General features: G+C 37.8%; 1 protein-coding gene across 2 annotated transcripts in view; it reads left to right on the top strand.

Annotated features, from left to right (window-relative positions):
• The first annotated feature begins 9,843 nt into the window (after nucleotides 1–9,843).
• The window catches only part of mgl (megalin), a 64,711-nt gene continuing 59,633 nt past the window's right edge, over nucleotides 9,844–14,921 (top strand). For both annotated transcript variants that reach the window (XM_065492850.1, XM_065492849.1), the window contains exon 1: nucleotides 9,844–10,123. In XM_065492850.1, coding sequence (XP_065348922.1) covers nucleotides 9,973–10,123 — 151 coding nt within the window. In that variant the 5' untranslated portion in view covers nucleotides 9,844–9,972. The remainder of the gene's footprint in view (nucleotides 10,124–14,921) is intronic.

The following is a 14,921-nucleotide window of genomic DNA, read 5'->3' as shown; positions in this document are numbered from 1 at the left end:
GATGAAGGCATTTCATTTCTCAATTATTGGTTGGGATTTCGCCATTTTCTAATCAAAATGACAAAAAGGCGCCTGAAAATTGAAATGTTCAAGAATTGCTATATATGGTAATTTGCCTAAGCCCTCAATACAAAGCTTAAAATTAAAACTTTAGCGCATATACTCAGGAATTGCAAGTCTCAATTCAATTTATTTGCTTGGAACAAAAATTGGTTCAGATAAAACAATGGCAGCAAAAACTGACGGCAACGTCCGCCTGCTTGTAAAAACATTCATCCCTGTTTGGGCTTGGATTAACTCAATTTACATTTTAGCTCATCGCTTGTTTGACTTTCGTCATTCGTGTCGAGAAAGAGTGGAACGATAGCAACCCGCTCTGAAAACATGCTTGGCGGCACAGTGTCTCTTTCTCTGCCAGGCGTTACGCGATGGCATATTTGATTTAATGAGTGATATTTTGTAATCTCTTTGTTTTTATTAGTTATAAACGTCGATATTTCTAACATTTTTATTATTTTTTATATTTGTGAAGTGATACATTAAGAAATGCTCTCAACATTAATAATAATGAAATATTTTCCCGTCTAGAAAGCATATCAGGAGAATTCGATCGGATATCAGCACCACTATTTTTTGAATTTATTGGATTTTTCTAGTTTCTGTAAATGCGTCTCTTGCAACCTGAGATTTAGTTGGCACGCAGTTTTTGATAATGACAGTCTCTGAGAGAAAACACGTTTTTTTACCAAATCTTTGCTTCTATTTACAAAAACTACACACCGTTCGACTCTTCATGATCTCCCCCAGAGAGCTGAAGCAGTCAAAAAGTGCCAACTCCATTCTGACTTTATGAAGAATGGAAAAAAATTAGAAAAGTTATGCTGAAAAACGGTGAATATCCGGAGAAAGAGGGATAATTGACTAGATTGAATTTTTAAATTGTTTACACGTTCCATGCGGAAAAAATGATTTTTCCATTTCTGATGGGGTTGTTGCACAAAAAAGTGATAAAAGCATTGCAAAATTAGTGAACCCCTGCTTTTAATTTTTTGTTATGTTTATTTTTGTGACGTGAGTCGTCTAGGGGGATGATGCTTATTCAATTAATTTATTATTTAACTCCATGCACTCTAGTCCGGCCCACCGGATGGGCGCCATAACTGTCTATTTTGAGCTGCGGTCAGTTCCAGATGGGAAAGTCCCGCGGAATAGAGATGTTTAAACTTCGATCGGCCGGTTTGCGGCACTCTGAAGCGGGCACTGACTAGAATGTCCCGAACAAATCAGCCTACAATGTCCTCAAGCAAACTCCACCACAGCCAGACGGGCCAGTGCAACTCAAAGAATTACGCAATAAAGATTCAATTCTCGGACTTACATGTACTTTTTTATTTCGGTTAGGATATCAGGGATAATTATGCGACTCGTGTTTACATTAAATTTTGGGTTTCATTAATACCTTAGGCGAATCAAGAAGGAGAAATGAGGGGAAGTTGTACATTTCTACAGGACCACCCTTTTCACAAGAAGTAAAAAATTAGCTTTCAATTTAGATAGTCGAGCGTGCACGATTGGCGCGAAAAATGACTGAATCTTCGTAAAAGCAGCAGATACTTGGAGCTCATGCCACAGGTGGCAGCACGAGTCCCGCTCAATAAAGGTGTTCATTTAAAAGGCTAAGCTGACAGCGAGAAATGAAAGGTATTATTATTTTACGACTTTAAAAATCACGAAAGCCACCGAAACTCTAAAAAAACAGCTCAAACTGAAATTAAGAAGAGAAATTTATGCAGGCGCGTCAAAGCAAATAATGCCAAAGGTGAAGAGAACGCGGCGGGTCAAAGGTGCATTTGAATGCCAGAGCACTCAGCATATAGCGCCCGTATATCGTAAAGTCGCGCGATGCAACAGTTTTCGCCAGCCGTGTAGTGTGTAGCTGCTATGATATTTATTTTTATTCGCCAGGCGGCCTCCCTCCCACCGTTCCTCTAGCTCTCATCCTCTCACAGCCGGCGGCTACGAATCCTCCGTGTCTACCTGTGCCAGGTACCGCGGCGCGCGCGCGGCAGGCATTTTTAATGTTAGCGACCTCGCCGCGCGGCCGCCGAGAGTTAAAGCACACCGTGTGTGCCGATGCTAGCTCGCGTTCATTCAAAAATGCAAAAAGAGTAATAAGCTTCTCAAGAGAGCTGAAGGCCAACCCTCATGACTGCTCTGACTGAGAGATCATTATATATAAAAATCATGCCGTATTTTTTTTCCTTGAAAAGATACACCCAACAAATTATGAAAATTGGCTCTTCAGAAAAGTATCGGAGCCAGAAAATAAATCTGAACGAGTTACATAATGCTTCTTATCGGGTTTCGTAGCAACCGAATTTATGTCGGTTGTCATTTTACTCCTCAAACGATTTTAGAATTTATCGTTAATTTAGCCATTTAAGTTCTTTAAAACTTCAAATTAAATTCGGGTCTCCTTTTCGCCTAGCAGTTTCATTTATTCCTAATAATTGTCTAAAAACTTTAATGACTGCATTTCAGCCAGTGAATTTTTTATTCTTTTTCTTGACATTTATGGAGCAAAGTGTCCCACCGGTGCTTTTGGGAATAGTATAACTATAATTGCTCCAAGCAATTCACCGTACTTCCGATGGGCCAGGAATGTACCATAATTTACAACAAAAGCTGCGTGTCTCTCGTGACGTCAACAGTCAATTTCAGGTCACGTGATTCAGGCAGCGCTGCAGGACACTTCAAAGTCAAGCCCTATACGCTCATCGTATGATGCAAATAAAGGAGTGTGTTTGTTTTCAATGATTTTGGCGACGAACTGCGTTATCCCTGAAATTTATTTAAGTGACAGCTTTGGCTTGAAATGAAGAGTCGCCCTCGCCCCTGCCCTCGCTGAGACGAGATGAAAAATGCATAAACAAGTCAACCTTCGATGTATTTATTTCTCACTCGTTTTGTCGCTATTGAGTTTGCGGTTTAATTAATGCGGCCTGCTCTGCGCTACTCCTGCTGCGCAAAAAGCGTCTATTCCCAGTGGTTTTGAGTTTCGTTCACTAATTAAATTTTTTTAAACATTAAGATGTCATAAAAATATGAATGAAAATAAAAAAAGACATGAAAATAAAGGGTTATAGGAACTTTGGACTAACGAGAGGGATTTAGACATATTTCTCTACGACTATTGCCAACAATATCCAATATTACATTGCCGGGGAAAGAGAAATTCTTTTTAATCTTCTTTTCCATTGCCACATGAATGGAAAATTAGTGATTTATGGGATGATTGGGAATTGGGCTCAAATGTAAATCAAATTGAAAACTTAAAACAGCTCTAAAATAGATTTTCAAACTTACCATCTCAAATATTTTTCCATTTCAAGAACTTAATATAGCAAAAAGCACCAAATTTTAATATTTTGATGAATTATCTCCTGATAATGCATTTTGTGAACTAGTCTTTTTAGGACCCAGTCAATATACGACTCTGTTTTTCAGGATTCACACGGAATTGATTTAAAAACGCTTTAAAACAATTTTATGTGTTCTCTTTTGCTTGAAAAGTTGGGTTTAAATTGCGTGATTTCTGTTCATTTCAAAAAGTTCACCGTTTAAAAACATTATAAAGCCAAATATATCAGGTAGGGCACAATTATGTGTCAAGTTAGGTAATTTTTCTCACAATTTATTATTTATGATGGGATTTTTTAGCCTGAAATTATTTTTGACCAGTTTTTATTCTTATTCTTTTTCTCAAATTCTGTTATGATGTGTCAAAAATCATCTAAATCCGTCTCTTTTGCGTTGAAATTTAGTTAAAAATTATTTTCCTAAAAATGTCTAAAATTCACAGCCCTATAAATCAGTCAAACTCAATTTAACTTAGAAATTTGATATAATATCAAAATTAGATCAGTAATTTAAATGCCTTATATTCAACGAATAAACCCATGACAAATAAATGATCCACGGCTCCCGTGAGAAATAATTTAATAAAACATAACTCACTAGCCCACGAGATGCAAATCTGAAATCCCGGCCGGCACCCGCAGCTTTCGCAAAAGCATCTCGTTATTCAAGTAGCACCCAGGGAGGGAATTCCTGACCATGTGCGAGAAGCTGCGGCTCGCTCATTCGGGGATTACCCAGCGGCTGCACACCTTGCTGTTTGCTTTGTTTATCTCTGGATATTATTCTAAACATACACACAGAAAGCAATGTTTGGCGTGGAAGAGTCCTTCGTCGAATAAATCAAGGCGGTGACCGCAGAGCCGCGTGGCCGGTGCGTGCGTTGCATTTGATGAGAGCGGCTCCAGCGCGAGATTAAATATATATTTGTGTGCGTGATGTTTGATGAGGAATTCTAGAATTTGCACTGCGGCGCTTATGCGAGAGAGACACAAACAGCAGCACGCAGCCCCATTTTGCCACTCGGAGCGCAGCAGTTCCCTCTCTCAGCATGACGGACTGTTTTTTTTATAAATTTATTATTTATGTATAACAGAGTCAGGGTCAGTTGAGGAAAATATAGAATTAAATAAACCATTCTGTGTCTGGGTTATTACGTGTTTTATTATTGAGTGATTGGGATAAACAAGTTAAGAAAATTCCCCGGTTGGGAGGTGAAAATTGTTATATTTTGTTTCTGTGTGCAGTCAGGAGATGAGAATTGACAAAAAACATAAGGATAAATTGTAATTTATTTCCTTGAATTATTATAAAGTGGTGTTACCTTAAATATGCTCTGAAAACTGAGACAAAGCTAATATTTTCCCAGGTTTTTGTCAGCTGCAATTTAAATTTCTAGGAAAATCGGCTTCAAAGCTTGTTCTGTCTGCATGCTGAAAATCATGAGATGAAATGTCAAAGGTCGTTGAAGGATGAAATTGGTAAAAGGCCAGACAAACTCAACGAAATTCCCACGAGCAATCTTTACTAGTACATTGCGAAATTCTAATTTTTCAACAAAATATTCATATTAATGGGTTTTTAATGACACAGTTGGATAATTTTTAGACCCCAGTATCTCGTCTCCACGAGGTGCAATTTAAAAAATAAAGTGTGATTTGTAATTCTCTCGCCAAGCTCAATCAAACTGATACTAAATTTGATGTCCTAGGTCAAGGTCAAAGTTTACTTCTGTTAATTTTGAAGTCTAATTAAATTTTTAGAAGTGAGCTTTGGAATATGGAATTTTTATTGACGTGTGGGAACTTGTGTGAAAATATCAGAGCAGCGCTCTTTTTAGTTTACGAGAAATTACGCTGTAAAACTCGAAAAAAAACGATTTATTTACATTTTAAATTACTGTCCAATCCAAATCTCAGATTCTAACCATTTCATAATTTAAAATACTGCAGCACATCGTTAGAATCTTCTCAATCTCCCTCTACAATTTTTGCCCTGTATTTATATCCTCTTCAAATTTCCAATTCCTGACAGTAAACAAATAAAAAATTTATCCCGCAACAAATTAACGAATTCTCTCAATCTGTTTTTTAAAATAATTTCGCATCAGTTCAGGAATAGTTTCAAGAATCTCTGTGCAAACGGGTAAAACTTCAATATCAATTTATACCCACGTGATTTATTGAGCTGATTGAAATCAAATAAAATTGTCTATAAATATCTTATTACCGTGGCTTTGAACCTCTGGCAGACCAGACGCGTTTGTAAATGTTTTGAAAACGGGTTTTTCGAGTTAAATGCGCCGACCGAGTAAAGCTTGTTTTGTTACAAGCGATTTAAAAATTTAGTAATAAAAACAGATGCAGACTAATAGATTGATAGCCGACGGGAGATATAGGTTTTGAAGTGTATATAAAATGTTTTATGGGACAAATGTGGGTCGTATGATGACGCAATTAAAATTGTTTTTCCAGACATTTGATAGAAATAGGGCATCAAATTTTTAAAAACTAAATATGTAAAGGTTTTCGTGTGAGTTGATTTGTTCTAGAACAGAATTAAAGCTTGATTTGATTTTTAAAATTATTATTCTTGGTTAATGATAGAGTACAAATAGAATTTGAAGATGCTAAAAAATAATGATACATTTCACCATTCTAAAAAACGTGACAATTTAAATAAACACGACAGCTCAAGTCAGATTTTTTTGTTCCCTAATTTCGGATCAAAAATAATTTTTAGCATTGCAAATTGTTTCCCACCGAAAATTGATGGTATAATAATACACTTTGAGGAGCAAAGATCATGCCACGAATTAACCTCTAAAAACAGTTAGTCTTGCGCTGCAAGCGGTTGGATTGCTGCATGCGCCGTAAGTGTCACCTTGAGTGAGGTCAAAAATGAGATTTCGCGTGTGATGAAAAGAGAGCTGGCCGCTTTTCTTTCTTCACTCAGATCGGCCGCCTCTGCTCTGACTCTGCCTGCGAGTGTATGTGTGGATATGGGACAAAAGGCATTGTGTATTATACGCGAGCGAGCGATGATGACGCGAACAGCCCCCAGGGATCGTAACTCGTGTCTCCGTGTGTACACCTATACAAACAGGCTGGCTATCTGCGTAATGTGATTTCAGAGCGAACGTGCCGCACTTGTGCTTAAATGCAACTGTTGCTTTTGCAACAAATGGCGCGGAATGAATTATCATGCATCACACACTCACTCGCTAAAGAAGCAAAACGGCATGCAATTTTGATTTTGTTTAGAGAGAGATAATATTTTTGAAATTAAAGAGGAATTATACTGCAAAAGCCTGGAAAATGCTTGTTGCCAATGCATAAACTCATCCTTTAGGATTCAGTTAAAACCTAAATTGACCTAAGGAGCGCTGTAATTTTTTTGGGAAAATTGGCTGGAAAGTTACCGTGCTTTTCAAATGGCAATGGCTGTCTCCTTACTTGAAATCCGATTTGATTTCAAAACCAAGAGCTTCCCCAATAATTGGCATACACCGTTGGATAGATCTCGACGAGAGGAATCGGAATATGCCAAGAAAATATGTTCAAGCACTGTAAATTTTGGAGAAAATTGGCAAAATTTGAATTTTTACTGTAAGAAGGGCCGTTTTTTACTATTGCAAATTGTTGAACAAATTGTTTATCGATCAATTGTTTATGGCATCCAACAATTAAAATAATTCTCAATTGTTTCCCTGTATCATTCCACTTTAAACTAGCGATTGCACTGGTAATTTTCTTTTTTCCATTTGCATTTAATGAGTTTGTTGTTTCGGTTATGTCACAAATTTTTTGGTAAGCGATGAAAAACCCGACACTTTTTTGTTTACCTTGGATTAGATATTTTACCCCTGGAGTTTTACTGCTTTTTATCTGACATTGACTTGCCCCTAATAAACAAACCAACGGAATGACCCTTTGAAATTTTCAACCTTCAAATAGATTGATCTTTATAGAAAACCCATCGATTTTTTTTTTATAAAACACACAGAGATAGCTAATAAACAATTTATGTGGCGGTGTGTCAGCCTTCTGGTGCCTTTTGGCTGTAAGGTAGATTCATCATGATTCTCTGCTTTTGTTGATATTAAATAGAAAACGCTCTATTTGATGCTTATGTAATAATATCTGCAGTTTTCCTTATGTAACAGATAAGCAAACAGAAAATGTTTTCGTTCACGAGAGCTTGGTGTTTTGCACACGCTCAGCATGCGTGGTTTTTGTGCTACAATGATCACCAACGAACATGTATGTAAATTGAGCTTGCCTCTACCTCAAGGCGCGGAAAAGCTGAAGTGAAATTCCTCTAAATATTATGCTTTGTTTTCCATAATAAATAGAGCAGAAAAGTATAGGCTTCAACAATTAGTTTTTCCACGAATTTCAATTTTTATAAAATGGACTCATTTCAGAAAATTCAACAATCGCTGATATACAGCCTTCCGCTTTTGAAGTGAAATGTGGAATGCTTTTATGACAGGTGAAATGAAAATGCAAAAAAAATATTGAGCTCACGTTTGGTTATGTAACAACTTTTATGATGCGTCATTTGGGCACAAAGGCTATTTAACGGGAGGACACACCAAATCGTGATGACGACGATTCGGACCGAGTGCAACTATGCTCTCCTCACTAACCGCTTGAAGGTTATGTCTGCAATTAATTTAACATAAGAAAGTTTTTCAACTTCGACCCTTACTGACAGCGTAAAAATAATAAAAATTTATTTCACCTTCTTGCAGTACGCAGCATTTAATAAGAAAAAGAAGTGATTAATAAAATAACTGTTATATTCCTCATAAAATTCAAATTTTTCCTAACACTACTATTCAATTATTTGCAATAACATAATAACAAGACCACAGAGGAAATTTTTCCATCTATTTCTAGACAATTGCATTTAAAGTTCAAAAAAGGGAAATTTCCGCCTTCTATAATGAAGGTGACGTATTATAAGATGCCAGTATTTTTGCACGGATTTAGATCATATTTAGAAAATTAAAAACCACGTTAAATTTCATACCCGAGTTTAACACTTCTCAGCAGATCGATCAGACGTGGGGCTTGTGATGACGCACAGTCTGCTTTTAATAAAATAAATTATTTAAATTTCAGGTGGGAGAGAGCAGTGCTCGAAATTTGACTAGCACTTAAACTCTGTAGACAAAATTTAAAGAGCTGCCAAGGTAAATTTTGGCATTACTTACCTACGGGATCGTTAAAGCAATGGCAAAATCTCCTGCTTAAATGAAACGATAATTTGGGAAAAGATACTTCTCTGTCTTTCTGATCAAAATTAATTTGGGTTACTCGCACTTAATAGGGAAAGGCATTAAAAACTCAAAAGAAACACAAATAATCAATCAATATAACTAATATATGAAAATGTTAAATCAGGAAAAAAATCATTAATATTTTAAAATATCCAGCAAGAGCAGAAATGAACTGAAACATTACGAATTGTTCTTTTAAAGTGGAATTATACAGGGCAACAATCGAATTTTTTTTTGAATTTTTGGATACCAGGAACAATTGATCGATAAACAATTTGTTCAACAATTTTCAATAGTAAAAAAGGACCTTCCTACAGTAAAAATTCAAATTTTGCCAATTTTCTCCAAAATTTTGAGTGCTTGAACACATTTTCTTGGCATATTCCGATTCCTCTCGTCGAGATCTGTCCAACGGTGTATTCCACTTACTGGGGAAACTCTTGCTTTTGAAATTAAATCGGATTTCAAGTAAGGAGACAGCCATTACCATTTGAAAAGCACTCTAACTTTCCAGCCAATTTTCTCAAAAAATTACAGCGTTCCTTAGGTCAATTTAGGCTTTAACTTAATCCTAAGGGATGAGTTTATGCATTGGCAACAAGCATTTTCGAGCCTTTTGCAGTATCATTCCTCTTTAATAATACGCCACCCTGACTCATGTTGTAGGTGTTGCATATTTTTTTACCACAGATAGTATTTCATAAATTTTTCAGCTTCTGATTATGAGTGCCTTCCCTTGTAAAAGCGAGTAAAAATCCACTTGATCCAGATGATAGCTGAGGATCCCGTTATCAAAAATCTGTACGTCTTTTCAGATTTGATACCAGCATGGGTTTGTGTAACACGTACTATAAAAGTCAACTATCGCAAAATTCAAATTATAAAAAAACCGTTTGTTCAAAGCTACCGAGTGGTACAGAGAGAGAGAGAGAGGGGCAATGATAATTTAAAATAAATGCTTCCGAAAATGCAAAAATGTGGTTGTCCCGTTTTTTATTATACGCGCAGCTGTGGGAGAGCGGAGGCCGAAATTAAAGTGCAATAATGTTAGTTAGTGAGGAGCGGAGGCTGCGGAGTTTCAGCGCGTGCGCCCTGAGTACCACCACCTGTTCCCTCCTTCTTGAGCGGCCGCCGTGGCGCGCTCTGCGTGTGAGTGGCCGGCCGGCGAGGCGATCCGCAGACTCAGATTCAGTGTGGAGCGACCTGTGACCGCGGCAGGATACGTGCCGCCCGAGAGCAGGCCTTCAGAGTGTCGAGTGTTGGTTGGCATGATACGTGGCCGGCCGCGACATGTCCTCGTGGTGAAGCTCGCATCGACCATGCACTCGGCGCCGTGGCTCCATTGTCTCGTCCTTTGTGTGCTGCTGGTGCCCGGCGGCTGGCTCGCCAACACCGACGTTGACAACGTCGCCAATAGGGGTGAGTCGAATCAATCCCGACCGCCGACACGACACGACACGGCCCTCGCCAGGTGCCGGTCCACGCCCCCTTGACGCACCTGTTGATCTCGGCGCCGACCATTTATAAAAATATTTTTTGACACGTCTTCTGATTTGATTCTTTGGGCGGTGATCATGATAAATTGAAATTTGAACATTCCTCAATATTATTTAATCTCTTTTTGAGGCATTTTAGAAGGGTGATGCGTCAGTTTTTAAGCAATAAATTTACGAGGGTGGGTCCAAGGACATCGTGTACAAGCGGCACTATTGTTTGCACCTGCAAGCAAGGATTTCTCTTAAAAATTAAAGCACCCATTTAATTCCTTTCGTGTATTTTAACGCTCTCGCAAAGAGCGTCGCGCAGCAGTGAAGTGATACGCTGCATCCCCCAGGGCGATAGCTGTTGAGGCAGGTAGAGAACGTAATTGCACCCAAGGGGAGGGGGAGCGCAGCTCAAATCTATTATCAGAGTCTGCGGGGTGCCAGTTTACGTCACAGAACAGAAAAGGAATAAATGTATCGAGCTATTCTTGAAAAGGTTTTACCTTAAAAATTGTGCAATAATATAGAAGCTAAATAAAATTTACAGAACAAATCGGCTCTGAAATTCGTAAGGTACCCAGCGCCAGATTATTTTCCTTCGTAAAATCACGAATGACATCAATAGAAATAAAAATCCCCTCTTACACCATTGCAATATTCGCTTCTTAAGGGATCAAAATAAATCGTAAAAACATAAACAGGCTGTTTATTTAAAAAAAAAAATGTTTTTTTACCACTATTTCATTTGTTCCCAAATGCAGAAATTATTGTTGCTAGATTAAAAAAAACCATAGAAAGCGGAATAGATGAAATTCCACCTAGAGAGATAATTTTTTACCCTCTCGTTTCTTCTGGCTTAAAAAATGTTATGAATTTCTATCCATCTTTTCCTGAATAGTGAAGAGGACATCATGACAGATATTAGTGTTACGTAATATTTAAATATCGATAGTATGCAAACAAGTCAACAAATCAACTTCTTTATTTTACCTCTCACTTTTTGTGCGCCTGAAATCGCTAAAATAACGATTCACTGAGGCAGAAAGGACAAAAATAATCTCGTTTCAAAGTAATTCTTAGCACTTTTTCCGTGTTTTCCTTTCCTTTAATAATCCCCAACGGGTTGGTTGCTGTTTCTGAATAATTCTTTAGAACCGTTTAGAGGATGAATTTGCATATTTTTCACCTAAGGTGTTACATAACACGAAAACCTTTGAAAATTGGTTCAAACAATCGCACTGCAATTTTTCAATTTGTTTTCTCGACCTCAAACAGTCACAGTTACGAAAGTTCAGCTTTAAATTAACCCGGAAAGTTCAATCCAATGTATGTTGATGTGGCCAGAGGTCCTAAAATAGCTGTCACATGCGGTAAATTTTCCTATTCAATTTTCACCTAAAGCCTTCCACGTACCCATTTGTAAATTATTAAAATACATTTCAATTAAATTACCCGTGTGCCTAGAATTTCTTTCCCTCTATCTTTTAGAAATTAAAATAAATTATTTTTAGACCACGTAGAGAAGCAAGTTGAGTAAGTTGTTCCCTTTTTAATGCCAATATATCATTAAAACGTCAAGTGCTTTTCAGGCAGACAGTTTCCGCAGAAGTAGAGTTAAATTGCACGGTTGTAATTTACACACTCGGGTGTTCTCATATTCCAAATGCGCTATACTGCATGCTGATAATAAAAAAGAGAGCAGAGGCAGATTGTGAGAAAGAGGCTGATGGTAAAAACGCGGAGACAAACACATGGGAATCGGCTAGAATTGGTCGAGTCTGACAATTAAGCGCGAGCGCGCGGCTCTCGTTTTGTTTCGCTTTGCGGCTTTTTGCGTGCGAAACTGGAACATTTCCATTTCGTGCGTTTATTGACTCAGCGCGCCGAGCTTTGCTGTTTTATTCAAATGGGAAAGGAACAAGCGGCGCAGCTGACTGCATAATGGAAATTCCTGCGCTGGAATCTGCATTTCGCAATTATTAGAGTCTTCATCAAAGCAAAAGCAGCACTCCGCTTTTTGCATATAAATTGCCAATTTTACTTCTTCGCTTTGATACTCGGGAGAATTCTCTTTTTACAGCATTCTTTGTGATCATATTTGACCAGCAAACTTCCTTTTTGACGACCTTTGGGGAAATTTTCATTTCAGAATGGATATTTTGTAGATTGAGAATTTTAAATGAAAGAAAATAATTTTTTGATAAGCAGTAATCATTTTAATTGTTTACGTAGACTCTTGAAACCCCGCAACGACGTAATATTCTTTTTTGAGTACATTAACCCGTGAATCAATCATTGTGAAACCTGAAAACGTATTTTAATCAGGTGAAAGGGTTCTGAAAGCTTTTAAAAAGTATTCAGACGGGCTTATCTGCTCCAATTTCACACATTTAAACATCTGAATGCGATGATCTGTTGCTTTCCATAAATAAATCTTCCATTATAGCACTTGAATTTCTAGAAATTAAACGTAAAACAGATCAACACTCAACTTCTTCTCGATTCTTCGACGAAATAAATGCAAACGAGCAGATGATTTTGCGTTTGACTGGGATTTACAGTTATCTCTATCATAATTTTTAAATCGTTGAACGAAAAAGTAAAACTGGAAAGGTCGGATTCGGAGCCAATTATATAAAGCCCCGTGTGGTTTGAAAAGTCGCTCCTGCTCTCGGCGGCGGCAACTTTTTCAATTTGGAAACTTCGCGCGCCCCTATCATTTTGCGCACCGCTGATTTAGTTTCACACCGCATTACCGCCTAATTACGCCGGCAATCCTACGTCATATTTCCCAACTTTCCAGTGGGGAAAAAGCACGAGCGCTCCTTCCTGTTCTCAAGCGGCGCGCGTTTCCAGCCTGCCGACGAAATTGCTCTCTCGCTAATAAAAAGCGAAAATAAGAGCTCTGCTTTTATCACGTCGGTCGACGCTCAAAATTTGAGAACCCTATTATTTTATTTTGATGAGCTTCTGATTCCATATGAACAGTGACCGCGAATCGAATGCATAAAAAACGCGTGGCGGCGGCGGCCTAGTTAGTCAGCGAGACACTTCTATTGTTGTCCACCAATGGCCAACAATGCCCGGTGCCACTTATTCGCTCTTGTGTACCAGACTGGATCGTGGGAGTTTGAATGAAAAACACTGATCAGCAGAATTGTACAGTATGTATGCCTTTGTTATGTCGTTGTTTCAGAGGTAAAAAGTAAAGATCCGGCCGCGTTTATTCCACACACACACACGCGCCTAATCAGAAAGAATATTTTTATTTCATTTGCATATAATATTTGTTTTTTTTCAATTTCGTGTGAAAAAAGTATTACCAACCGAATTTATGCCATCTTTTTGGTAGAAATAAAAGAATTTCAATGGCCTGTGGTATTCGCAATCCCAAAGATTTTTAAAATGTGTGTTCATTAGTGTTTCCGGGGAATTTGGACTGGAATTACACAAATATATTCATTATATTTATAGAAATATAGTCATACAAAAATTTAGACAATTTATTAAATATTTTTGTGTAATATAAGTGCATTTCACCCGCAACACCAATAAATACGGCATTTTAAAAATCTTCGGGATTTGAGTTTTATATATTCAACCCTTGCTTGGCTTTTTAATATCTAAAATATCGTAATAATTTTAATTATTTATTTATTTAAAAGCTGAAAATTTCTGTCACCAAATTCCTGATAATTTCAAACTTCGGAACGGATATATACCACACAGATAGTTTTATAAGCCGTAAAAACCAGGAAAATCCACTTTTGTTAAATTGATTTAGACTGGTCTTTATCAGTGAGATACATTTAAAAATAAGAATCCTGCTTATCTAAAGGTTTTTTTTATTAGTGGGAAATATTTTGGGAGTAAATCAACTTCCTAATTTTAATTATTGTCCGAAGCTCATTGGTATCAGCTAATTTGCAAGTCTGAGGCCTTTTAATTCCAATCTTGCCAATGCAGACAACATTTAATTATATTTCATCTGATGCAAAGAAACCCCAAATTATAGATCTGTAAAAAAGACATTTGCATTTCAACCAAAATGCTTTCAAATCTACAATGTACCAAATAGATATACAAAATCCTTTAATATGTAAATTTTCACCAATATTCCCATAAGCCATATAAGTATACATTTTGAAAAGAAATTGCGGTTTTGCAAGTGGTATGGCTTAAACGGAATGTTGAATTCGCCGCAGGAATGAAAAGAAACTATTTGTTTGGAAGGAATGTTCCAGGAAATTTCCTTCCTCATAGCCAAAGGAGGTGCTGAAGGAGCAAATATAAGTGCGAATCGGTGCTTTGCCGCCTGCCCACTCACTCGGAGGCGGAAAAGCTCCGACACCCAGGGGCTTCTGGAACATTTATATTTATATCTCTCGCTTCACTGGGCGAGCAAGGAGCAAGGAGCAAGGCGTCTCTTTGCTAGCTCTATTCGAAGGATGATTATTTACCTGGGGCCTAGAGGTGGAAGGTGGAGGGGGGCTGGGCCGCCTCTCCATTGAACGAACGTTGAATGCATGAAAAATAACTCGTGAAATGTCTTTGACCTTTATTGTGGCTCTGGCTGGTGTTGGTTGAACACGTTCGTCTCTCTCTCTCTCTCTCTCTCTCTCTTGAGCCAGCCAGCCAGCCTGTATATATGCGTTAGTTTGCTGCTGTTGCGTTTTGTTGTCGAAAGTAGGACTCGCCGCGCCGTGCAGGGATAGCCACCTACTTTCCTAACA

The sequence above is a fragment of the Cloeon dipterum genome, chromosome X, assembly GCF_949628265.1.
Source record: "Cloeon dipterum chromosome X, ieCloDipt1.1, whole genome shotgun sequence".
NCBI classification, from domain to species: Eukaryota; Metazoa; Arthropoda; class Insecta; order Ephemeroptera; family Baetidae; genus Cloeon; species Cloeon dipterum.
The sequence above is the reverse complement of the archived record's forward strand: the minus strand, read 5'-3'. Positions and strand labels throughout refer to the sequence as shown.